The sequence below is a fragment of the Schistocerca cancellata genome, chromosome 5 (genome assembly GCF_023864275.1).
Source record: "Schistocerca cancellata isolate TAMUIC-IGC-003103 chromosome 5, iqSchCanc2.1, whole genome shotgun sequence".
NCBI classification, from domain to species: domain Eukaryota; kingdom Metazoa; phylum Arthropoda; class Insecta; order Orthoptera; family Acrididae; genus Schistocerca; species Schistocerca cancellata.
The window spans coordinates 137494280-137521297 of NC_064630.1; the positions used below are offsets into that span (position 1 = coordinate 137494280).

At 37.8% G+C, this 27018-nt stretch overlaps 1 protein-coding gene across 1 annotated transcript in view; it reads right to left on the reverse strand.

Moving 5' to 3' along the window:
* Positions 1–27018, reverse strand: part of LOC126188009 (probable 2-oxoglutarate dehydrogenase E1 component DHKTD1 homolog, mitochondrial) — a 356616-nt gene that overhangs the window by 202731 nt on the left and 126867 nt on the right. Inside the window, exon 7 of the mRNA XM_049929425.1 lies at positions 24598–24705. Within this exon, the coding sequence (XP_049785382.1) occupies positions 24598–24705 (108 nt within the window). The remainder of the gene's footprint in view (positions 1–24597; positions 24706–27018) is intronic.

The following is a 27018-nucleotide window of genomic DNA, read 5'->3' on the forward strand; positions in this document are numbered from 1 at the left end:
GATCTACAGTTCTAATATTTTGTTTTTAATGCACTGCATATTAAGGCTCATTATTTTTAAATTATTAAAGTTAGCTTGAGAGGAGGTGAGTGAGATGTTTCATTTAACTGAGGGCCAGAGGTTGCAACTTAATGATTTATTAAGTATATATAAACATTTATTGTCAGCTGGAACTGGAGAGGTGGTAAATTTTAATTATGTCTTGAGGGTGGTACCACAAGGTAGAGGGGGTCACACCTTTCCCTATTGAATGATATGTAAAAACAGCAGAAAGGGTAGGATACTAAAGATTAATGTGAAGACAGAAAAGTGTATGTGTATGACATCTGCAATACTAGCAGCACTTGGCATGCTCATTTTCTGCAATGACATTGCAATGCTAGATGAAGCAGCAGTGAGGGGCAGGATACAAAAGATTCATGTGGAGATTGACAGTGTATGTGGATGGCATCTTGAATACTAGTAGCACGTGGTATGAACACTATCAGCTGTTAGAAGGTGCATTTCAAGCAATATGCAACGGTGGGATGACACTTTACCTCAGCAAGTGTGAATTTTTGGAAGCTGACTCCTTTACCTACCAGAGAGAAAATCACTAATGTTGAATGTAAGGTGTCAAAGGACAGAAGACAATTAAAGTCCTTTAGTGGATTATTCTGATTCTATAGACAGTGTATCAGTGATTATAGTCCAGATTCACATAACTTCACATAAAGAAGAATGTAAAATGGTACTAGACAGCTGAGTGTGACAGTGAAGTGGAAGCCATTAAGAACTGCCTAAGTAACAAGAAGATAATGCACAACTCTGATATATCTTTGCATTTCTGTACTGGAGCAGACAGCTCAGATTATGAAGTGGAGGCAGTTTTGTTTCAGGAACAGATAACAAATGGGAAGACTGAGCAAGGACAATTTTATTTTGCACACAGAACGTTATCCAAATACAAATTGATGTAAGGTATCCTGGAAAAGGGATTCCAGAAAATCAGAATATATATGGAAGAGAGGAAAGTGATTGTCTACAAACATCACAGGGCTTTAAGTTACCTGCAGGAACACAACTTGCTGAATGGTAGACTCGTGAGATGAGCCATGTTCTTACAGCAATTCAGTTATGATATAAATTATGTTAAAGGGCCTGAGAATAATGTGGCTGATGCTTTGTCAAGGTTGTCTTTCACTTGCAGAAGAATGTGAAGGAAATCTGGAAAATAAATAATTTCAGATATTGTACATGAAATATGTGGGGAAAGGGGAGAGAGAAGAAGAAGAGATCAAATCAGTCTCAAAGGACCTGAGGAGACAGTAGAATCAGAACCACATGTTGAAATGCGTTAAAAGTTAATTTTGGGAATAAAGGGTATGAAAAAATAGGTAAATATTGCAAAATCTATAAGGGGACTCTATGTAAACATATAATTAGACAAAGAGGAATGGAGAGTATGTTTTCCAGATGAGCATGTGGAAACCTTGATCAACTACATTCGACACAGCCATGGGCATTATGGAATACAAAAACATTTTGATAAAATGCAATATTATGGTATTTTTAATAATATGGCCAGGAGGGTAAGGAAACAGTATTTAGTGTGATAAATGTCAAAAGATGAAACATAGTATTGTTGCAACACAGGAGGAAATGCAGAAAATTATTTCTAGAAAAAATAGTGAGCCACTGGTTGCAGATTTATTTGGACCACTACCAGCAGGTCGAGGGGAATGGACTACATTAGGTTAGCAGTTGATATGTTTTCCAAGCTTGTTAAAAAGAGCTACTAGCTAGAGCATAATTAATAAATTGGAAAAATATTACAAAGTACATGTGATAATGCTCAAAGCATTCAAAGCATTCAGCTGAAAATGGAACACAGTTTATTTCTGATGTGTGAGATGAATTTACACAAAAAACTGGAATCAAGCACAAAAGAATATCAGTGTATCATCCAGCTCGCAAACCTGCTAAAAGGTAAATGAAGGAGCTGAGTAGACTATACAGGACATATTGTAGTAAAAAGCATGGTACACAGGTAGAATATATAGCTGTGCTTGAAGATCTCATGAAAACCATGAAGAGTTGTGCAACAGGTTTCTTGGCATGTGAGATACTGAGGGACTGGATGGACAGATAGCCAGATAACCTAACAGAAGACAATGTACAATTGGGAGAGAAAGAAAATGTATGGAGAAAAATATAAAATAACTCCATTCAAACAGGGTGACAAGGTGTTAGCAAGGACCAAGAGAAAATCAAGTGGAACTGATGGATAAATTAAAGTTATTTGAAATATTCCATTATCCATTTGAAATCATCAGATGTCCTCAATCTAACACATAAAAACTGATGTCCCTTGTGACTAAAAAGCAATCTGGACTGAGAAATATCACAAAGCTAAGAAACTATGTTGAGAAAGAACGGAACTCAATGTAGGAAGAAACTTTATATACTGAATGTATATAACAATATAACTTGTTGTAAGAATTTTGGATATTTATTTGTGTTTTTATATATGCATACTAGTGTGAACATTATTAGCTTCTGCGTCTTAGTAATTAACTCTCAGTACAGGGCTGGACGTATATGAAATACACAAAAATGAAAAGGATTGTATGGTATTGTTGGCTGGGAGCACCGATGAAGGGGAGTTCCGCCACTGTGTGGCAAGTCCTTTTTAGTTGATGTCACTTCAGCAACTTGCAGGTCCATGATGATGAAAATGATGATGAAGGACACACACGCTACGCTACAGGGGCAGGCATGAACTACACTTATATATCGTGTATGCCAAGGAATGGGGTACCTATTAAAAGGTATATCAATATAAAAGCATTTTACAGGGATTTAATTCTTTGAGGTGATAAAAATGAACTATGATACTTTAAAATATCCTAAAGTTGTCATTCTCATATGTGCATTTGTTTTTATCTGAATAGGCTTTGTTTAAAAGTTGATCACTGTGAAGGGTTACAATAGCCTGACAAGTGAGAGTCATGCATCTGCATTGTTTCTGTACTTACTCATGGAGATTAATTATATTTTTAATAGATGATTTGTCTGGTGACAGCTGCACATTACTGCTGGTGTACTGGTGAGTTTGACGGACAAAAAGCTTTGCACTGATGCAAGAAAACAAGGAATTCCCATCACCAGAAACCAATGATTAGCATAGAGCTACGACAAAATTCAGTTACACACACTCAGGTCTGAAACACTTGTAGGGATGTTGTAGGGCAGGTTGAACTGAAGCACAAATATTAAGAAAAAAATTCAGTACATTGTACAGTTTCTGAGTTATTCAGCATTCAAATTAGCCAGTTGGGGCATCATGTGCTCATATTCAAGGTGCCTGTCAGGGGCGGTGTTTCCCAATGATTTGCATGCACAGTAACCTGATTGGCTGCTTCAATGTTTAATAACCTGGAAATGGCACAACATATTGAATTTTATTGTGTGTGTGTGTGTGTGTGTGTGTGTGTGTGTGTGTGTTTTTAGTACAAGTAGATGGAGATGCAAAGTGATACAACTACAGCATGGACAGATTTATATGATATACGCACATTAGAATGATACAGAATAAGTCATGTAAATATCAGTAAGTTTATTTCTTGGATTAGATGTTGGGTTTAAGCAATAAACATGCTGACACACTCATCACTACAAAATGATACACACGTGTTTCACAACACAACTTGGCAACTTAGTCTACTAAGAAGAATATTAGATACTGTCCTTGGTGCGACTTTGTATCACATACAGTAGGTTAATGTGATACAGAGTGGTGGTGTGACAATACGAGTGGCTTGGGCAGATAGTTTAGTGCAGTATCGAGGTGAGCAGTAGATAACCAGCTTGTTTTTCAGTACGGTCAGGCAAGATGAATCAGGAGAGTTGTGTTGACAGAGTGTGGCACTGGGAAAATTCCAAGGCTAGCAAACCTGGTAGGAGAAATCCCGTGAATGACAAGATAGCCTGGCATGCTCTATTGAAATCACCGAATATTTAATAAAATAGTCAAAACAGAGAGTATATGGGCAACATTGAAATTGGCAGAACTCCTGGAACTCAGCAAAATTGTCATCATATTTTTATGACATCTTGTTTAGATGTTAGAATAGTTTAAATGTTTATTTACTTATAAAACAAAGTAATAACCATTTGTATACACATTATTAATACATATTGTAACATTACGAGTCAAGATAGCTGTAACGAAAATTGAATAGCTATCAGCTTCAGATACATGATGAGCAAGTGTGATTGTGCAATATGCACAAAACTAAATTGCTGAACAAATTATTTTTCTGCAAAAACGAAGAATTCCCCACATGCACACTATCAATTAGCTTCAGGATGTTGTCACTGCAGAAGGGAATATGATATAATAATCTGTGTAAATAGAATCTGTAAAATTTTGTAAGAATTAAGAAAAGTGATTTGGATCACATGATGCCACAATGATGGATAGAACACTAAAATTCACTTGATTAGATTCTGTGACTTTCTATCAGTACAAATGCAAATTAATACATTGAAAACATAAAATACAAGTATTTAGATATGGGACAAGATGTAAATATATGTAGACTTATGAATACGTGTATTAAATGTGGATAATGTATACAAATCAATGTAGAAATGTATTATTTCGATAAAGTGGCCCAGGGACTGCAATGATTGGTCATGAGACTGAGTTCTGGATTAAGAGATTAGAGCAGGCCTTGTGGTCTTTCATAGTGTGGTCTTAGTGAATTAGCTTGGTAAGACTGGTACGTTGTCAATCCATGTGTGTTAAATTTGCTCACAGTACAATTTTGCTGAGCATGATTTCTATGTGGTCGCATGAAAAGTATAGTATTATGTGAATGAGCAGACCTGAGAACTGTGACTGAATTACTTTATGGATTTAGTGAGTTTTTTGTGGTACTTTGAGAACATTGCAAATTATTAAAAGTATGATTTATGTGTTATGAACTACGAATTTTAATATGCTGCTCTGCTTGCTTTGTCTGGCCTGTTGATAAATTCATTTAGAATTGTATATACAAATTATCGTACTTGATTTTTATTCTTTTACTTATAATAAATTTATGAGCTGAATCATTTGGGACCCATAGCACATTTAATTTTTTTATTTATCAATCTGATTTTAATTGTGATATGATAAACCTATTGTATTAATATTTCACCACATATTATGGTAAGCCAAGTAAATGATTAAAAGTTATTTGGGCCAAAGGGCAGCAGTACACAGTAAACACTCAGATACAGTTGCACCAGAATTATTATAGGTTGTGTGCTCACCTGGTCACTGCATATTACTAATGTTATGACCTCAGTGAGCATGCAGTTGGTTTGCTCATCTGAAATAATATCCACTGAGCTACAGACTAACCCCTGTGTATTACAATCAGCAAGTGGTGGAGCACATCTACTAACCATTATTCATGACCCAGGAGGAACATCTGAAACTTACAATGGAATACGCACTTCTTAAGTATTCTTTAATGATATCATAAACTACAATTCGCATTCAATTTTGCGTGTTATTTTAATACAAGTTCCCACTCATTGAAGAATGTCCAGAGTGAGCACTTCTACATAATATATGCTTTAGATGCATAAATGATTTAGTTGAAGTTGAAAGTGTATGAGATGACAGCAATGGACCTGGAACTATTTTACGTAAGGAGAAGTTCCCCCTGTTTAAAATTAAGTGTTGGACAGTTTTCTAGCCTACTGTTGGAAAGTTTGCTGTTTGAGGGGATTTACCATAGTGAACACATATAGGATCTGAGAGTGCTGTAAAGCTCCAGTGAGAAAAGAGATATTACCTGTGAGTCACTTAGCTGTGAGTACCCATTACAGCTACAAGGAGCTCAGTGTACTTAGTAAAATGGTTTCCATGTAGGAAACGTTAGCTGCATGTAAATGATTGGCCACATAAACAGCCAGTTACAGATGGGTTAACACTGGCCTACTGTACTGACCTGGAGCTGAAAGTGCTTAGTGGTGCAAATACGATAGTGTGGTTTTAAATGTCTGCCTACCTAGGGTATAGTCAATGTGTGGAATGAGCACACACACAAATGTTGGTGTCTTACATAAAACAGCTAAACCAGGTATTCCAGAGAGTTGTAAATTTTGCTCAGATATCCTGAACAAGATACAAAAAGACATAACAGCATGAAAAATCAGAACATTGTTACCTTTATTCCACATCCATGATGAAATGTAAGATTTCTTGCAACAATTCTGGTATATCTCAACATGTTTTTCCCAAAGTTAAGGAATATGGCACAATACTGTTGAAAGCTACAAAGATGGACTCTGGTTTCCCCTCAAGGTATAAAGATCAATGCCTCCGAGTACTTCAAGCAGCAAACAAATACATAGTGGTACAAGTGTCACTACGATCAGACAAGAAGCCTGTCACTGGCGAAAAATCTGAGAGGCAAATTCAAACAGAAACCTTTTATTTTATTATATAAACTGTTATATTGTTATACTTATTACCAAGGAAGATTATAGTTTTTTTTAGAGCAAGACAGAAACTACCAAATTTTTGTACTACTCTGAAGCACACACAGTTTCTCGGCACTAGCCTAAAGAAGTAGAGTGAAAGATAACCAATGAGTGTTTCTTGGTGGGGGCAACACAGTATCAGAAGAGACACAAGAGTGCATCCTTTACGGCAGAAGTAGGTTCGAGGTTGCCGGAGGTGGAGGCTCAACACTGTTATGGATGACAGGAGAAGGCAGCAGGGCTTCTTTTGTGAGTTCCACAAAGGAGTACATAGCATCGAACTTCACTTGACATTGCTATCATAGCTGATGCATCTGCTGCTGTTTTGGAGGCCCCATCCCAAATTACAGGCTCCTTACACTTGTAATGGATGGCATGGATTAGATGGGTACTAGTGTTGAAAGCAAACTGGGTGCTATTTGCTGTACCACATAAAGGAAGGGACTGCCACCACCTTGTAAAACAACTCTTACAGCTTCAAAAACTTCCTGGAAAGACATTTTACTAACTGGTCTTATGGTTCAGAACTGCATTTACGTAAGCTACCATATTTGCTGAGGATACATGATCCATAAAACATATTTGAAGCAATGATTTATTATTCCTTAAGTCATAGTAAATTACTGATTCTGTCCATAATGTATATCTTCTTCTTAGCAGGGAATGATATTAGAGCATGGGAACTGACTGGTATCATCTCACCGAAATCAGTGCTATGAAGGCATCACAAGTAATTGAGCTTTCTGACTACATAGAACTGTGACCAGAATAAGTTCAACAAATGGACTTAACTGCTTCAGTTTTCTTTTACTTTGTCAATTATGTCACTGCTGTAGCTTTTTACTGCAACATTAATTATTAATTCCTTCATTAATATTTCAGTAATAGTACTAATAAGAAACTTTTCATTCACGTATATGTGGATTTGACTTCTTCCACAATGTCCAGAATCACCTTTCAGCATTGTTGCCCAAAACATTATGTTCAGAGCTCAGGTTAATGTTGAGTAGTGGTATGAAAGTAAAAAGTTTTACTTTGCAAAGAGTTAGTTTCTTCCATGAAGACCAAATGTGAGGAAGAGCAGGAGAGGCTGCAGAGAAAGTGGAGGCAGTTGCACCTTGGTCTGTTGCCAATGGCAGAGAATTAGAAAATAAGTTAGTTAGTTTAATGTGCCTTGAATTACAACCGCCAGAAATTGTAATAATGTGAAGTGAATAATTTTAAATTCAAATCACAAACTAATTTGTAAATAAGGTTATGTGCTGAATATTGATATTTTCAAATTTTACCTAGCTGCCTGTCACGCATTTATTACCACTATGCAAGTTATCAAAAATTTTAGTTGGAATATTGTGCATCCCTTTTTGTGCTAAGAACAACCTTAATCTGGAACAATGAATGTGACTTTTTCTGGTATTGTACATCATTGATCCTTTTGAACTGCAGTAGACTATTTACAAAAACACTGCATGGGGGTGTAAATATACTGTGAAGAAATACACACATCAAAAAAAGTTTTGCAGCAGCCCAGTTCTCAGAACTCCTAAAGACAGCAGTTGTGTGTGGATATTGCATCACAGACACAGTCTCTTTGACTGTTCAGAGGTGTCACTAAACCCGCCCAAAGATGTAATCAACCATGGATGAGCAGTACCTATTAGACGGAGGGGGTCCGACAGCCAATCAGTTCCAGTCATTCTACCAGGAATGAGGTTCACAGCTCATGTTGTCTGTAGTTCAATCATGCCTAGAAGGTCAATACCATGGGTTGATCATGTCCCTATAGTTACTTTGTGCCAAGAAGGGCTCTCAACAAGGGAAGTGTGCAGGCATCTCGGAGTGAACCAAAGCAATGTTGTTTGAACATGTAGGAGGTACAGAGAGACAGGAACTGTCGATGAAATGCCTCGCTCAGGCCATGGACAAGAGCTACTACTGCAGTGGATAACTGTTACCTAGAGATTATGGCTCGGAGGAACTCTGACAGCAATGCCACCATGTTGAATAATGCTTTTTGTGCAGTCACAGGACGTCGTGTTATGACTCAAACTGTGCACAATAGGCTGCATGATGCGCAACTTCAGTCCTGATGCTCATGGCGAGGTCCATCTTTGCAACCATGACACCATGCATCGTGGTACAGATGGGCCCAAAAACATGCCGAATGGACCTCTCAGGATTGGCATCACATTCTCTTCACCAATGAGTGCCTAATATGCCTTCAACCAGACAATCGTCGCAGACGTGTTTGGAGGCAACCTGGTCAGGCTGAACGCCTTAGACACACTGTCCAATGAGTGCAGCAAGGTGGAGATTCCCTGATGTTTTGGGATAACATTATGTGGGGCCAACGTATGCTGCTGGTGGGCATGGAAGGCACCATATCAGCTGTACGATACGTGAATGCCATCCTCTGACCGATAGGGGAACCATATCGGCAGCATTTTGGCGAGGCATTTGTCTTCATGTATGACAATTCGCGCCCCCAATCATGCATATCTTGTGAATGACTTCCTTCAGGATAACGACATTGCTCAACTAGAGTGGCCAGCATGTTCTCCAGGCATGAACCCTATCGAAGATGTTGTTTGTTTGTGTGTGAAATCTCATGGGACTTAACTGCTAATGTCATCAGTCCCTAATCTTACACACTACTTAACCTAAATTATCCTAAGGACAAACACACACACCTATGCCCAAGGGAGGACTTGAACTTCTGCCGCGACCAGCCTCACAGTCCATGACTGCAGCGCCCTAGACCACTCGGCTAATCCCGCGCGGATATCGAACATGCCTGGAATAGATTGAAAAGGACTGTTTATAGATGAAGTGATCCACCAACCACTCTGAGGGATCCACCCCGAATTGCTGTTGAATAGTGAGATAATCTGGACCACCAGTGCCTTGATGAATGTGTGGACAGTATCCCACGATGAATACAGGCATGCATCAATGCAAGAGGATGTGCTACTGGGCATTAGAGGTGCTGGTGTGTACAGCAATCTGGACCACCACCTCTGAAGGTCTCACTGTATAGTGGTACAACATACAATGTGTGGTTTTCATGAGCAATACAAAGGGAGGAAACGATGTTTATGCTGATATCTACTCCAATTTTCTGTACAGATTCCAACTCTCAGAACCGAGGTGATGCAAAACTTTTTTTGATGTGTGTAATAAAAATGCCCAACTCCTCAAACAAATGTCTACAAAATTATCATGATAGGGCATAATACATTACTCTTAGATCACATTTTTGAGCAGTGAAGACTTTCTTTCTTAAGGATAAGTTGCCCCAGAACATTATTCCATATGATGTTATTGACTGAAAATATGCCAAATAAGTCAATCCATTGATTTATCTCTCCCAACATTTGCTATGATTTTAAGTGGAAATGTGGCTAAAATAAGTTGCTTTAGGAGTTTTTCTATGATTCTTTTTACCCCAGCGTAGCAGGACAGATATTGATAGCTGGCTACATGGAACACTTGTTTCCATCATCAACAACTTTTGCTTTGACTTCGCTGATGTTATAGGTATACTGAATGTGACTTGGTGCCATAACTACAACAAAGCCTGATACCTAAAAAATTGTTGTGATGTGAAATGGAAGGCAGTTTTGTAACAATTAGCTCTCATTGCGTTGTAGATTGTGATTTCAGTATCTCAAGCACCTGCAACAGAATTATTACATAAATGTCTAGCTATAGTCTAAGTTAAGAAAATGATACAGATGAAACAAATGATCAGTGGTACCATACACTGCACACATTAATAGTAAGTTAGGTCTATAAATTTATCACGGTCTAATTTACTAAATGTGAAAAGACTACCTTAGTGATGTTGTAAACTACAGATTTAACATTATGAAAGAAATAATTGAATACATATATGTTGTAAAAGATCTAATTAACATGCATTTGTGCATGCTCCACATAAGATATTATAGGCTCAAAAATTGCAAATTTTTTATTGTATTAAGATACTTCATCAGTGACGATGCTGCTGGAAGGGAAGCAGTAAAAAGTGATGGCTAATGACAGGGGAGATAGTTGTGGTAGCAAGAAAAGGCACAAGATGGAAGGATTGGATGAGAATTGTAGTTTGATGATGAAGAAAGGACACTTCATCCTGAGAGAGAGTTTAGTGAACATTTCATGTTGGGTGATAGTGGAATGATGGTTCACACTGAGAAATGGTTGAGCCAAAGACCTTATTTCAAATCTAAACATAAGCTCATTTTAGGCACATAGGACGTCAAGGTGAGCGTTATATGAAGAATAAATATTTACTATATGCATGTACAGGAATTTTGATTATAAGTACCAGTATTTTATTGGATGTGAAGGATTGATGGAAAAGTAATGGCAGTGATTAGAATAAGTTGAATAATATATATATATATATTTAAAAACAAAGATGAAGATGAAATGGTTCCGAAATGCAAAGGCGACAATAACAAACGTAATTGTTGGGTTAAGGTTTTTCCTTCGTGGAATGTTTCCTTCTATTATAACCATATTATATATATATATATATATATATATATATATATATATATATATATATATATATATATATATATATATATATATATATATATATATATATATTTCCCTAAAATAAACTACACTCATGCTCATAAATTAGGAATAATTGCAGAATGTGGTGCCACACAACATGGCCCTACACAAAACTTGAGCTAATAGCATAGGAACATAGGGAACACACACGACACAGATCTGTAAGTCCACGGTATTGGTGATAAGTTGAGAAAACTGTCCCGAAACACATGTGCTACAAAACGCCACTGTTTCCTGTGCATGTACCCCGACATAAATACGAGATATGATCATCATACACATGTACACAGGCCGCACAATGGGTTGGCATACTCTGGATCAGGTGGTCGAGCAGATGCTGGGGCATAGCCTCCCATTCTTGCAGCAGTGCCTGCTGGAGCTCCTGAAATGTCCTGGGGCTTTGAAGATGTGCAGTGATATGTCGACCCAGATGTGCTCGATGGAGTTTAGGTCTGGAGAATAGGCAGGTCACTCCATTCGCCTGATATCATCTGTTTTAAGGTAATCCTCCACAATGGCAGCTCAGTGGGGCCATGCATTACCATCCATCAGGAGGAAGGTGGGACCCACTGCACCCCTGAAAAAGCAGACATGCTCGTGCAAAATGATGTCCCGATACACCTGACCTCTTACAATTCCTCTGTCAAAGACATCCTGGGGTGTACGTGCACCAATCATAATCCCACCCCACACCATCAAACCACGACCTCCATACAGTCCCTTTCAAGGACATTAAGGGGTTAGTATCTGGTTCCTGGTTCAAGCCAGATGAAAACCCGGTGAGAATCACTGTTCAGACTACACCTGGACTCGTCTGTGAACATAACCTGGGACCACTGTTCCAATGACCATATACCGTGTTCTTGACACCAGGCTTTACGGGCTCTCCTGTGACCAGGGGTCAGTGGAATGCACCTTGCAGGTCTCTGGGTGAATAAACCATGTCTCTTCAGTCATCTGTAGACTGTGTGTCTGGAGAAAACTGTTCCAGTGGCTGCAGTAAGGCCCTGAGCAATGCTACCTGCAGTACTCTGTGGCCGTCTGTTGGCACTGATGGTGAGATATCGGTCTTCTTGTGGTGTTGTACACTGTGGACGTCTCATACTGTAGTGCCTGGACACATTTCCTGTCTGCGGGAATCATTGCCACAATCTTGAGATCACACTTTGTGGCACACGGAGGGCCCATGCTATGACCTGCTGTGTTTGACCAGCCTCCAGTCGCCCTAGTACTCTACCCCTCTTAACGTCATCAATGTGTGTTCTTTGAGCCATTTTCAACACACAGTCCCCATTAGTATGTCTGAAAACGTCTGCACACATACTCACTGCACCATACTCTCACATGCACCAACACACCTCTGCGTATGTGGGCTGCTGCCAGCACCACTGTGCAATGACCGCAGGTCAAATGCACTGCATGGTCATACCCTGAGGTGATTTAAACCCGCAAACCATCTACCAGAGCACTGTTTCACCATGTATCAACATAATCCTTAATTTATGAGCATGAGTGTAGATACAACAGAAAGAGAAGTCAAAAGCAAATAGTATTCTACTAAAGAAAATCTTTAAAAAGTGTTGCTCCCTCACATAGAAACAACCATGAAATAGATACGAGTAACTACTTGGAGTATCTTATGCTGAAAGGACCAAATAAAACTAGCTGAAGCAAATTAAAGTAACAGGCTGACATTTGTCAGAGGAATGTAAATTATTCACACAAGAAATGGCTTAAAACACTATTTTGACCGATTCTTGAGTACTGCTCATCAGTCTGGCACTTTACCAAGATGCATTAAGATATAACAATATTAGAGAAGGAAAGCTGCCACTCACCATTTATAGAGATGCTGAGTCATGATAGGCACAATAAAAATATTCCGTTATAGCTTATGGGCATTAATGCCTTTGTTAACAACAGACACACATACATACACACACACACACAAACAGTCACACAAATGCAACTCGCTCACATGACTGCAGTCTCAGGCAACTGAAACCACACTGTGAGCAGCAGCACCAGTGCATGATGGGAGTGGCAACTGGGTGGGGTTAAGGAGGAGGCTGGTGCAGGGTGGGGGAGGGATAGTATGGTGGGGGTGGTGGACAGTGAAGTGCTGCAGTTTAGATGGCTGACAGGGGAAAGGTGTGGAAGGATTTTTGGGAGGGAGGGGGGGGGGGGAGTAGCGGAAAGGAGAGAGACAAAAAGATGGGATGTGGTGGTGAAATGATGACTGTGTAGTATTGGAATGGGAACAAAGAGGGGGCTGGATGGGTGAGGACCGTGACTAACACAGGTTGAGGCCAGGAGAGTTACAAAAACATAGGATGTATTGCAGGGAAAGTTCCCACCTGCATATTTCAGAAAAGCTGGTATCGGTGGGAAGGATCCATGTGGCACAGGCTGTGAAGCAGTCATTGAAATTAAGGATGTCATGTGTGGCGGGTAGTATGTTCAGCAACAGGGTGGCCCACTTGTTTCTTGGCCACAATTTGTCAGTGGCCATTCATGTGGACAGACAGCTTGTTGGTTGTCATGCGTACTTAGAATGCATCACATTGGTTGCAGCTTAGCTTGTAAATCACATGCCTGTTTTCACAGGTAGCCCTGCCTTTGATGGGATAGGAGATGTTAGTGACAGGACTGGAGTAAGTGGTGGTAGGAGGATGTATGGGACAGGTCTTGCATCTAGGTCTACAGGGGTATGAGCTTTGACTGATTGCATTAAGATATAGATAGAGAAAATCTAAAAAAGGGATGCATGTGACATCATGGGATTATTTAGCAAGTGCAAGAACATTACAGAAATGCTCTACAAACTAGGGTGGCAGATGCTGCAATACGGATGTTTTGGATCATGGAGAGGTTTACTGTTGAAATTCAAGAAGAGTCAACTTCATCCAACTTACATCAACAGAAATGATCACATTGAGAAAATTAGTGAAATTAGAGCTTATACCAGTGTCTGATAGTCTTCCCATACTATTTTGAAACTGAACAGCAAAAGAGCGAAATGATAATAGCTTCAGAAGTACCTCGTGCCACACACTATCAGTTGGCTTGTAGATGTACATTCAGATTTAGATGTAGAAGAAGGACATAGCTAACGTTTTTCTAAATCTTCTTATTACACAACAACACAGTGATTCATAATTTTTCAGGTAGTTAATTCTGTAATTTTAAAGTAATTTCTTGTATATGTATGTACTTTATTAATTTTATCAGCATTCATTATTTAAAAAACTGTAGTATAATTACAAAAAAGTATTCAAAAACAATATCATAAAAACTTTGTAATAGGAACATTGGCAAAGTCAGGAAGTTTGTGTTGTACAGAATCCAAAGAATCTGTTTCAAAGACAACAATAATGTTGTCCAGCACAAGCATTCACAGAGTCAGTAGCAGAAAGGGAGAGTTGCAAGTCTTCTGTGTTGAAGTTTGGAAGCAAAATGGCAGTGCTCAAAAATTTAATGGAGCGTGTTTTCAAATGAGTGTTTTAAACACGGCAGGTAATGTAAATGGATGAATAAGCACTTATCTGGACACAGTGTGAAGCGTATAAGAAGAATCATGTCATTCTCAAAGGAGAGAAGTCTTCCGAAGTAAGAGTGATTTCAGGTGTGTTGCAGGGGAGTGTCATAGGGCGGTTGCTATTCACAATATACATAAATGACCTTGTGGATGACATCGGAAGTTCACTGAGGCTTTTTGCAGATGATGCTGTGGTGTATCGAGAGGTTGTAACAATGGAAAATTGTACTGAAATGCAGGAGGATCTGCAGCGAATTGATGCATGGTGCAGGGAATGGCAATTGAATCTCAATGTAGACAAGTGTAATGTGCTGCGAACACATAGAAAGATAGATCCCTTATCATTTAGCTACAAAATAGCAGGTCAGCAACTGGAAGCAATTAATTTCATAAATTATCTAGGAGTACGCATTAGGAGTGATTTAAAATGGAATGATCATATAAAGTTGATTCTCGGTAAAGCAGATGCCAGACTGAGATTCGTTGGAAGAATCCTAAGGAAATGCAATCCGAAAACAAAGGAAGTAGGTTACAGTACACTTGTTCACCCACTGCTTGAATAATGCTCAGCAGTGTGGGATCCGTACCAGATAGGGTTGATAGAAGAGATAGAGAAGATCCAACGGAGAGCAGCGCTTTTGTTAAAGTTTTGAGAAAATATCTTCACCGAAGAGTCAAGCAGTATATTGCTCCCTCCTACGTATATCTCGCGAAGAGATCATGAGGATAAAATCAGAGAGATTAGAGCCCACACAGAAGCATACCAACAATCCTTCTTTCCATGAACAATACGAGACTGGAATAGAAGGGAGAACCAATAGAGGTACTCAGGGTACCCTCCGCCACACACCGTCAGGTGGCTTGCGGAGTATGGATGTAGATGTAGACGTAGATGTAGATGTAGATGAAGAAGAGTACTGGGTGACCAAAATTATTAAAAGTTTCTCATTGTTAAAACTTTAGCTGCCAGACTTGAATCACCCAATGTTGTGTATCAGATGAAGGCCTTCTTAAGGTGTGTATAATTGTCAGGCACATGGCCTGTGAAGTTAACTTCTTCAATATCCTACCAGCTACACCACATGTATAGGAATTACACAAAACCTTTAATAGCAAATCAAGACTCCTTTCAGCATTTGAGACAAATGACATTTATTTTTTGAAAGAATAGAGCAAAACTATTATAAATGCAGAATATTTATTAAGTCAACAGGTTGGTTTACAAATTCACAACATATGTAACTACATATTTGGCTTAATTAACAAGTTATATGCTTTACTTTACATGTATGAACAATCCAAGCACGTGGAACTTTTCATTCAGACAACCCTTACAGTCTGTGACAACTTGCTCTGATTTCTTCATAGGTCCAGCGTGTCCATATTTGTGAGAGTATCATCGGTAACAAGATGTGCACCTGTTTCTCTTGCTGCAAGTTTCTTGCAAGACATGGCTCCATGAACTTGATGTTCCTGGTGATCCTGGTACATCTTTAGGATTTCCAATGTTTATCAGTGCAAGTGCCACTTTCTCTCAAAATTCAGTTATGTGCACATTTTTGTCAATAATTTATGTCAATAGCATGGGCATTGAAAACTGCCACATTTGTGAGGAGCTTGAATGCAGTTATGCATTTCCACTTCACTCTTCTTTGTAAAATGGAGGTGTAAGATGCTATTTTATCTGACACATCTGTGAAGGATATTGCATAATTATATTCCAAAATTTTGCATGGTTTTGTAGTTGCACCTTTTCTTGAGATAACTGCTACCATTTCTGGAATGTCTTTAGTGCTCAGAAACAAGACACCTCTCCTGTCTCCATTTTCCTATTATAACATTTTTATTACTCCTCATGCATCAAATTTTACCTTTCTTGAGCTTTCCTTTCACTACAATTGTTGGACTATCCTTTCTGTTATTCCTCAATGTACGAACAAGATGAAGAAATATTCATTCAACTTATGGACTTAGGTGACACTTGCATAATAATTGTTAAGTACAAAGGGCATCTGGCATTCAACAATGGATCCATCAACCCATCACTGCACTGGAGGAAATGTCATGATCTGCAGGGTCAATCTCCTTCCAAGCACACACTTTCACATGCCAGACAGTTTGAATAGCTTAAGACCACACTGATGATGATTCCTCGGACTACACTGGTGATACCCCAGGCTTCCTCTAAATGACACCATAGTTTCATCAATGCACACCAGGACAATACACTTCATGAAATTTATCATTTAATAGATCAACTAATGGTGAAATTTTGTACAGTTTGCGATTGTTTGTACCATAATTGTCTGAAAATGTAGCATACTCAAAAGGGCCTCAAATCTATTGCAGGGTAAAGCTTTACTTGCTTAATTTTTGTACAGAATATTCTTTGACCAATATTTCTGGAGTGTAGGTTTCCAATCCAAACCACTCCACAGAATGAATTTAAAAAAATGTAGGATTTCTTCATTGTTTGTGTCTTCCCACTTTTGTAGTCTGTTATGTTTTGCAGATTTTTCATTTACAATAAAGTCAATAATTCATTGCTCAGCATAACAATTCATCTCAGAAAACAATTGGTAAAACTCCAATTCATTGCATCTTCCAGTCATTTTCGTCTTCACATGGTCAGCAATTCCACCAATACAGGTTGTTGTAAAATCATTCATATTTCCAGTTTCATCATGCCAAGTAACTTCGGAGATGTCTCTTTGAGGCACAGTTGCTGATTACCCAACAGTTGTTCTTTTTCTTTTTCTCAGTCTGTGTGTATTTGAATAATGGTCAGGAGAGTATTTAGGATCATCAGTGTCAGATATGTTGCCAAGGAAACTGGCCTCACATTCACTGAATTCACTTTTCTTGCCCAACCAAGCCACGATTGTCTCCATATCAGACATTGTCACAAACTCACAAGAAAACAAGCTCAAATCTTCAAGAAGCCATAACTTCAGACATATATAACCTTTAGCAATGTTGCTGTATGAGTTATCACCAATGAAACCAGATGTCATAAACTCAAGAAAACAGTTGACTGCAGGCCAAACGTCAAGAGCATACTGTCACACTATCCATCAATGAAATTCAAAAACAAATATGCACAGCCTCTCCAGGAGGCCAGCACAACTATATCTCCATTTTAAATCATTGTAGCTGTTTATACAATTTACACAAACAGCCTTGAATGTTTGTATCAGTTTGACGCACATGGCCTGCTAGGGACTCCACCTTGTGTATCAATTTGATACACACAGCAGACAAAGTGTTAAAGAAGAGCCTATTGCCAGTAATAAAACTAAAATTTCATCCGAACAAGCCTCAGAAGGCCCAACAACACCAACCAACTGCTGTGTCATCCACAGCCAATAGGCATCACTGGATGCAGACATGGAGGGGCATATGGTCAGCACACTGCTCTCCCAGTCATTGTCAGTTTTTGTGACTGGAGCAATTACTTCTCAGTCAATTAACTCCTCAACTGGCCTCACAAGGACTGAGTGCACCCCACTTGGCAACAGCACTTGATACACCCAGATGGTCACCCATCCAGTTGCTAGCCAAGCCCAACAACTTCGGTGATCTGATAGGAATGGGTATTACTACTGTGGCAAAGCTGTTGGCCTACTGCCAATAACAAAGTAAGATCAAGCCAGTTATCTTTTTAGTTATGTACATGGATTGCCAGCGTAGAAATCACAGCACTTTTAACACTATAGTATATTGTGACCACGACCAATGTTCAACATCAACATGCAGTAACCACTCACAGACAATAGGTGGCAGCAACAATTATGGCGGGTATATAAAGCGTGTTGGAGGAATTAGGAAAACATTGCAGATATTGTCATAATGTAGAACAGAGTGATTTGCTTGAAGCCCAAAAGGCATTAATCATGCCTTTTGGATCAGGGGTGGAAAAATTTCAGAAACAGCTAAGCTGGTACACTATGAAAAAACACTCTGGGTGCAATGAACAACTTGATATGCAAGTCACTGGATCAGAGGAGTAAAGCATTTGACTCTATGAACCAAGACTTGCTTATGTACAAATTAGACATATATGAGATTAAGGACAAGGACAATGCTCTAAATTGGCTCATATCATACTTACACAACAGAAAACAAAGTGTTACTATCACCTCAGATGCAGTGAATTATTATTCAGAATGGAGTACATTACTGCAAGGTGTGCCTCAAGGCTCCATTTTGGGACCAATCCTGTTCCTATTCTATGTAAATGACTTACCCATAAACATAAATTCCCCATCAGTTCTCTTTGCAGACAATACTTCTGTTTTAATTGAAGATGACGATGCAGAACAAATTCTCAGCTCCATCAAAAGCGTACTGGATACCTTACAAAATTGGTTCCAGTTAAATGGGTTGAAACTGAACATATGGTACATTTCGAAAGCAAACATTCAAAATGCATGGAACTTAAAATATAACATAACAATCAGTTTATGAATGAAGTTGACACTGTCAAATTCCTGGGACTAAATGTGGACAAGAACTTAAGCTGGAATACACGTATCGACTTCCTATCAAATAAACTATGCAGCTTTGCATTTGCAATGCAAATACTAGCAAATTCCACTGACTTGAGAACATGACAAATTGTTTATCATAGTTATTTTGAATCTGTTATCAGATATGGTATAATTTTCTGGTGAAGTTCAAGTAATGTATTTAAAAAACTGAAACTGGAAAACAAAATTGTCAGATACTTGTGTACTGCACAGCAAACAGATTCTTATTGTTATTTGGAAACTACAAATTCTAACTGTTCCCTCCAGATACATTTATGTAATTATAATCTTCCTACACAACAGACAAAAATTATTTGAAGAGAATAATTTTAATCACACATACAACACAAGAAATAAAAATAATTTTATGCTACCCACACACCAGTTGAAATTACATGCATGGACTCCAAAGTATATGTAGATAACAATATCTAACAAGTTAATGGGTAAAAAAATATTTAATTTGAAGCCATACATTTTAAAAATGAGACTGCAGCAGATTCTTTGGGAGAAATGCTACTATTCAATAGAAGAATTCATAGAGGATGAAATGATAATTTGAACAAGGGGTAATTAAGTGTTAGATTTTATTGTGTATACATATAACAAAATTGTATTATTATTATGATGTTTTATCATCAGTTGTTCTGTGTTCATGGTGAAATTTTACTGCAATTTTGACATGTCTCATGTACCCTCATGGAATGATTATGAGACAAATAAACAACAATTCACAATTCTCTAGTCACTATTTGTTTGTTGCCTTGGTTAAAGTATATTATGCATGGCAAATTGGCACTATCAAAAACTGGTACTGAGACAAATATGGTGCATCACAGGCCATAGATGATAAGGGTGAATGAAAGCTGCAGACATGTGCATGGGTGAATAGACATGCAACTATTGAGCAACCGACAGCCCAGATGAACCAAAGGGCTGCCAACAGTGTCTCTTCAGTGACTGTTCAGTAAACGTTGGTAAGTATGGCCCTCCTCAGCAAGGGCCAGATTTATGAACTCAAGCTGACAGCTGTTCATCAGTGACAAAGGCTGTAATTTTTATGCCAATACAACTGAACATCCACTGAGTGGTGACAGGCAACTTTTGTCAGACGAATCACATTTTATGCTCCATAAGTGTGAAATGTCTGAAAGCAAACACCTTACAACAATTGTCGCAAGGGTCCAGGCAAGAGGGAGTGTTATGGTATGGGGAATGTTTTTGTGGCAGTCTCTCAGTGATCTTGTCAATCTGGAAAACACAATGGATCAACAAAGGTATGCCTCTATCCTTGAGGACCGTGTCCATCCCTACTTTTTCCTCATCACAATGGCACTTATCAACAGGACAAAACAGTTTGTCACACAGCTTGCAGTGTATGTGCGTGATCCACAGAGCACCAGGATGAATTTCTGTATCGCCCAGGTCACCATATCCTCTGGATTTAAACCCAATCAACCTCCATAAGACTGTTCGTTTAAAACTTGCTGAGTCCACTGCCTTGTCCTCGTAGTTTTCCATGAATAAATTAGGTACTAGAGGGGAGAGGGGGCTTCCCGTAGCAACGCCATCAATCTGCTCATAAAATTCACCATTAAACTGAAAATAAGATGATAAAAGCACATGTTCAAATAAGGCCGTAATGTTCTTATCAACATGTTGGCCAATAAGAGATAAAGAGGCCTTTAATGGTACCTTGGTATATAATGATACTATGTCAAAACTAATGAGCATGTCAATACTATTTAGCCTGACATTGCTAAGTCTCAGGTGGACTCTGTTATTCGACGATAAATTCAGTATCAGAGGCAAAAAATGCAGAAATAGGAGTACCACAAGGCAGCATCCTAGGGCCCATATTGTTTCTTGTCTATATAGATGATTTTCATACCTCAGATGATGTAGCCAAAGCAATAATATTTGCAGATGATACTAGTGTGATAATAAGTGCACCAAAGCAATTGCTATCAACAACTGCTGATAAAGTACTAAATTACATCCACTCTTGGCTCAATGCAAACAGGTTGACATTGAATGTAAATAAAACAAATTATATGCAGTTTGGGAAAAGATGTCAAAATGTAAATCTCGATCTGGTGTGGGGTGACAAAGCCTTAGACAGAGTGACATCCACAAAATTGCTGGGGATTCATGTGGATGAACACTTAAATTTTAATGACCACGTAATAAAACTTGCACAGAAACTTAATTCAGCCTGTTTTGCCCTCAGAATTATTGCAAATGTTTGTACCTCAGAGGGTGCAAGAATGGCATATTTCGGCTATTTTCAATCTCTTGCCACATACGGAATAATATTTTGGGGTTCCACAACAGGGCGCCTAAAACAAATTTTTCTGTTGCAGAAGAGGGCCATCCGAATAATAACTCACAGTCATCCACAGACACACTGCAAACCCATATTCAAAAAGCTTAGAATACTTACTATACCATCATTATATATATACAAATGCATATTGTATGTCAGGACCCACATTGCAGTTTTTCAGACAAATGCCGACTTTCATAACTACAATATCCGTAATAGCGCAGCACTCCATACTCAGCGAACAAAAAGAACGAATACACAAAGGCAGGTGGGCCATATCGGTGCAAAACTGTACAACGCACTGCCACTCAACATCAGGCAGTTAGAAGACGATAACAAATTTAAAATAGCATATAAAAAATTTCTAGTAGAACAATGTTTTTATTCTGTAAATGACTATGTAGGTCAATAAATTTTTTCTGATGATATTTATAAAGGCAAAATGGAAAATACTCTATCTGTAGCTAATCATTCATTACATTTACATACTTAAAGGACAGCTGTTGTGTGATGTAAATATATACTTAAGCAGTGTTGTGTATATAAGGACTTGCCGTTTAGGGAGGTCAAAACTAAAGCCTTACGAAAAACAGACCTTGCATTTAAAATAACAAGCAGGGATGTATATAGGCTATATTAATTTCATTGTATTATTATTAACTTCATTGTATTATTTTGTTTTGTACTTTTTTACGTATATATTGTTTGTGTCCCATTTCTTTGAAATGGTTTACGTGTACCCTTGACAACATCCATACAATATTTGTCAACGGATGGATAAATAAAATAAAATAAAATAAAATAAATAAATAAATTTGATGGGTATGGATCTAGATGAGGCTACAGTATCTGTGTTAAGTAAGGGGCTAAATTTTGGATCTTTTCGTTCGCCGTAAAGTTGATGGCACATTAGGACATGCCGCATATCATAAAACAAAATATACAAATCTGTATCTACATGCCAGTAGTTGCCATCACCCTTCATAGACCATAGGTGTCTTTAAGACCGTAGTGCATAGGGCACACTATATATCCGATAAAGATAATAATTTGCAAGAAGAGCTCACATACCTCAAGAGCATTTTTAAAAGTGAATGGATTTTCTCCTCAACAGATTTGTAGGTCATTCAATGTAAATCCTAGAATGCAGGTATGTGATGGGAAATAAGATAGTAATTCATTTAGATCAAGTGCATTTTTGCCCTATGTGGGTGCTGTTTCCTCAAAGATAGGCCGTATTCTTGATAAACACTGTGTTAAGGTGATCTTCCGGCCTCCCATGAAAATTGCAGCTTTACTCAGCTCTGTAAAGGATAATTTACTGCTTCGTAAAGCGGGTGTGTATCAGATTCCTTGTGGAAATTGTGGGAAGTCATACATAGGTCAAGTGACATGCACCGTTCGTGAGAGACACACACACTTATTACTGCCAGACAAGTCAGCTGTGGCTGAACATTGTATTGATACGGGACATTCAATGAGCTACAGTGAAGTGAAGCTTTTAACATCCACCTTGTCCTTTTGGGAATCAGTCTTCATGAAGCTACGGAGATTAGATCAGTGAATAATTTCATAAATAGAGATAATGGTTTTAATTTGGACAAAGCATGGAGTCCCACTATTGGGAAAATTAAACTGCATATAAGTCATCATGGTGTCACTGCCGCTGAACATTCATCGATAAGCGAATTGAATGTCTGTACGCCTATCGAATGTCTGTATGCCTTCACCACAGGCAGCACACATGTAACCGTATTTCTTTGCCGCCAACCAGCTCTGTGACCCACATGCACAGTACTGCCGCAGTGGAACATATAAGGCCATGCTTGGCACCTTGTTGTCAGTCTTGTGACTCACTATGAGGACGGTCAGATGATATGTGGCTGAAGTATCATTGGAAGATATTTTATTTGCATGGCTGCTTTCCTGATATTTAATGGACTACTCATTACACCACGAGAAGTTGAAAATGGATATGCTATTTTGACTAAAGTGACTTTTATAAATTTTGTTGTGTGCTTGCAAATACTTCATGTGTTGTTGACTTTCATAACATAGGCATTGTGAACTTGTTTATTGTTAGTTAATGAAGGCACTACAAATTTTTCAAAAGTAACATTTGTTAAAGAAAAATGATTGGTTGTTGGTATTTGCTTCACAAAACCCAAAAGCAGATAGTATTATAGTGAGTGATGTTATTCCATATATCTCACATGACGTGTTGCTAATAAGTAACCATTATCAGTTTTGTTAGTTACAAATAATTTCAATGTATTTCTAATTAACTTAAAATCATTTTGTGATATGTGGCTTTTACATGCAAACCAGCATGTGTGCATTTTAGTGACACCACTGCCTGTCTTCACACTTGTAATTACTACTTAATTTCAGTTTCAATTAAGTCATTAAAAAACAGTAACTTTTGCTCCTTTTGAGCTGTCAACTGTAAATTATTACCTGGGAGCTCAATGTATAGAATTTCAGTCACTTATTCTAAATTATAACTAACTACAGTGCACTATTTATTTCCACATTGAAATTTCTTTCTCATTGTTGTTGTACATGATAAGTATCTATCCAATGGTGCTCAAGTTAAACACTGGTTGTATACTTTCAGACAGCGTGATTCTTCAGAGTCCATATCTTTACCTGTTAAATAAGAGACATCAGGTACATGGATCATGAAAACATTTACTACCGAAGAGTGTAGCCATGTTGTACACTGTCTTTCATCATATAAATGTGAGGCCCACAATAATGGTTTGTATAACCAGCAGGTAAGACTTTACACAACAGATACTTCAATTACCAGTAGCCTGTATACATTAGCTAATAATTTAGGAAAATAAGCTATGTATCACACAATAAGCTCACATTAATTATAGTACACAAAGATTGTCAATACAATCTAAAAAAAACCAGCATCAGTTACTGAGATGTTGCTGGATGAATATGTAGCCAGATTATATAATTACAAAAACTATATAGCCTTCAAAGACACAATATTAACTGTTATCATTCATAGTGCCAATAGAACTACATTAGAAATTTCTGTCTTCAGAAAAACACATAAAATTACATACACTCTACTAAGTTACCTGCACATTCAGAACTTTATCTGATGGCTGGTGCTCCCTGTAATAAGTTCCATCATTAACTGTTTGCTGTCGTCCTCTTGTCTTTCCCATTGACACTGGATTCACAGCCTGGAACAGTATAGTTAGAGTAGTTTGTTTTCTATTTATACAGTATTAAGAAATAAAAGGTAAACTAGTACAGTAAGCAAAAATCATTCAGCAAAAAAGGTAAAAAATTAATTTTTCTTTATTAGGAACAATATAACTATAAAAATGGAAATTAGCAGTTAACAATAGACAAGAAATCCAGTGACTACTCTACATTTCTCCAACATCATATAAGTACTTGAAACTAATCTACAACCAATTTGGCTCATCCTTTCTCAAACAACAAATGTTGGTAGTTCACATCATCTATTATTCCCTAGCATTAGTTTTCAGGAATTAGACATGTAAGAAAAAAGACTTCCTTTCACTAAGCATACTGTAGGATGAATTTATGAGTAAAGTAAGTTGCTTATTTCCTGTCATATGTAAGTCTAAATATAAAATACTTTGAGCACTTGTAGAAAAAGGAAATTGCATCCTGAAAATTGTAGAGTTTGCAAACTGTGATTTGCACATTCCTCCAGGACCTGCACCTTCACATACAAATGATAGACATGCATAAAAATACATGAAACACTACCACAATTTCCTTCTTCAATAAGAAATGATTTACTGTTACTTATTTTCCCTTCTCTTATTCAGTAAATGACATCTTCTACTCTATTACAGTGGCATCTTTGTCCTACGTTAATCATTCTTCCAGTTCATCATGTATTCTCTTTTTAATCTCCATTCCCATCATGTACCCCAAATCTACATCTGAATTCTTACCCTCCTTTCCTGCAGCAGTTTGTTCTGCAGCTTACTGGTATAACAAACCCCACAGAAATATTTGTGCATGAGAAATATTTACACTACATAAAGACTTTCAGGTTTAATTCATTCATTCGTGTGCCTCTGTGACAAATACTTATTCCCTGCACTCATGTTTGAGGATAGCACACAGTCCTAGACTGGAAGGCTCAAGCTATCACACATCACATAGAAAATCCTAACATGCACCCTCTAACACTGTACTGAGTTCAGTGGACTGAGGTAAAGGAGGAAGCAGGATGACAGGTTTCCCTTATATGTGGAAATCATAATTCAACAACAGAAAACAGAGGGTGACTTGAAAACAAATGATACCACAAGAATAAAAGTAAATACAGGTTGGGGAAACATTAAATATGGTAAATATAAATGTAGGCTTCTGCAGCTAGTGTCACAATCAATAAAATTTTTCTCGGTTTGTGACCGCATTGTTAATATGTAAAATTACCACGTTTTGGTGACTGTTGCAAGTGACCTTCTGAAGAACATGACTTGTAACAGTGACTGAAACATTGGCAGTTTTACATATTGACAATGCAGTCACAAACAGAGAAAAATTTTACTGATTCTTACTAAATACGGTGTCTCACAAGTTTTGTACCTGGCCCATTCCTGCTTTAGGAGATGAGGAGCACACAGTCGACACAACAGAGCAGAAACCACTAAGACAATAACAAAGCCATATATGGACTTGTTTACTTTCTTAACTGTTATAGAAGGATTGATGTTTATGGTACACACATGTATAATCATTCAATCATAACACATTGATCTAACTAGCAAACATCTGATTGCCAGGCCAACAGTGGTGCAAAGCCACAATTACAGCTGAGTGGACAGCAAAAATTTTATGCGTAATATGAAGATTTCAAATTAGATATGAAATATATCAAGGCTACTCATAAGGATACCATATTATATATTTGTCACCTAAGCACGCCACAACTGTCATAAATTTGCATAATACATATGTCATTGAAATAAATGAGTAAACTACAGGCAGAACGGGTGCTCTTATTGCAGATACCTTGCTGTATGAGAAAACACACTTGTAATAGTTTGTGGACATGTAAGGGAAAGCATGAAACTGGAAACAAAAGATTGAAAATAGGGCTTATTTCACTACATGCCTCTCTTCATTACATGTATTTTCAGAATGTAAGTCCACTGATGATCAAAAATGTTTCACCAAAGCTAGTTTGGGTATAGCACACAGAATGTTCTGGACAAAATAGTTTAGTTTAGCATTTGTTTCAGTTCTGTTACATTGTTTTTTATGATATAAATATAATTGATCAATGTGTTTTTCTGTTAATACTTGCCCACCAGGGGCAGATATATCATCTTTAATCCTTTACATCTAAATTACAAAAGAGAACTACTTCCTAAAAGTGAAAGTAACCATAGGAAAAAGTAACAAACAAACACAGCAAGCTGTATTAACTTACTTCTTCAAACATAATGTGTGTCACCAGTACATTAAGTTCAAACACAAAAAATACCAACGACATTACAATGATC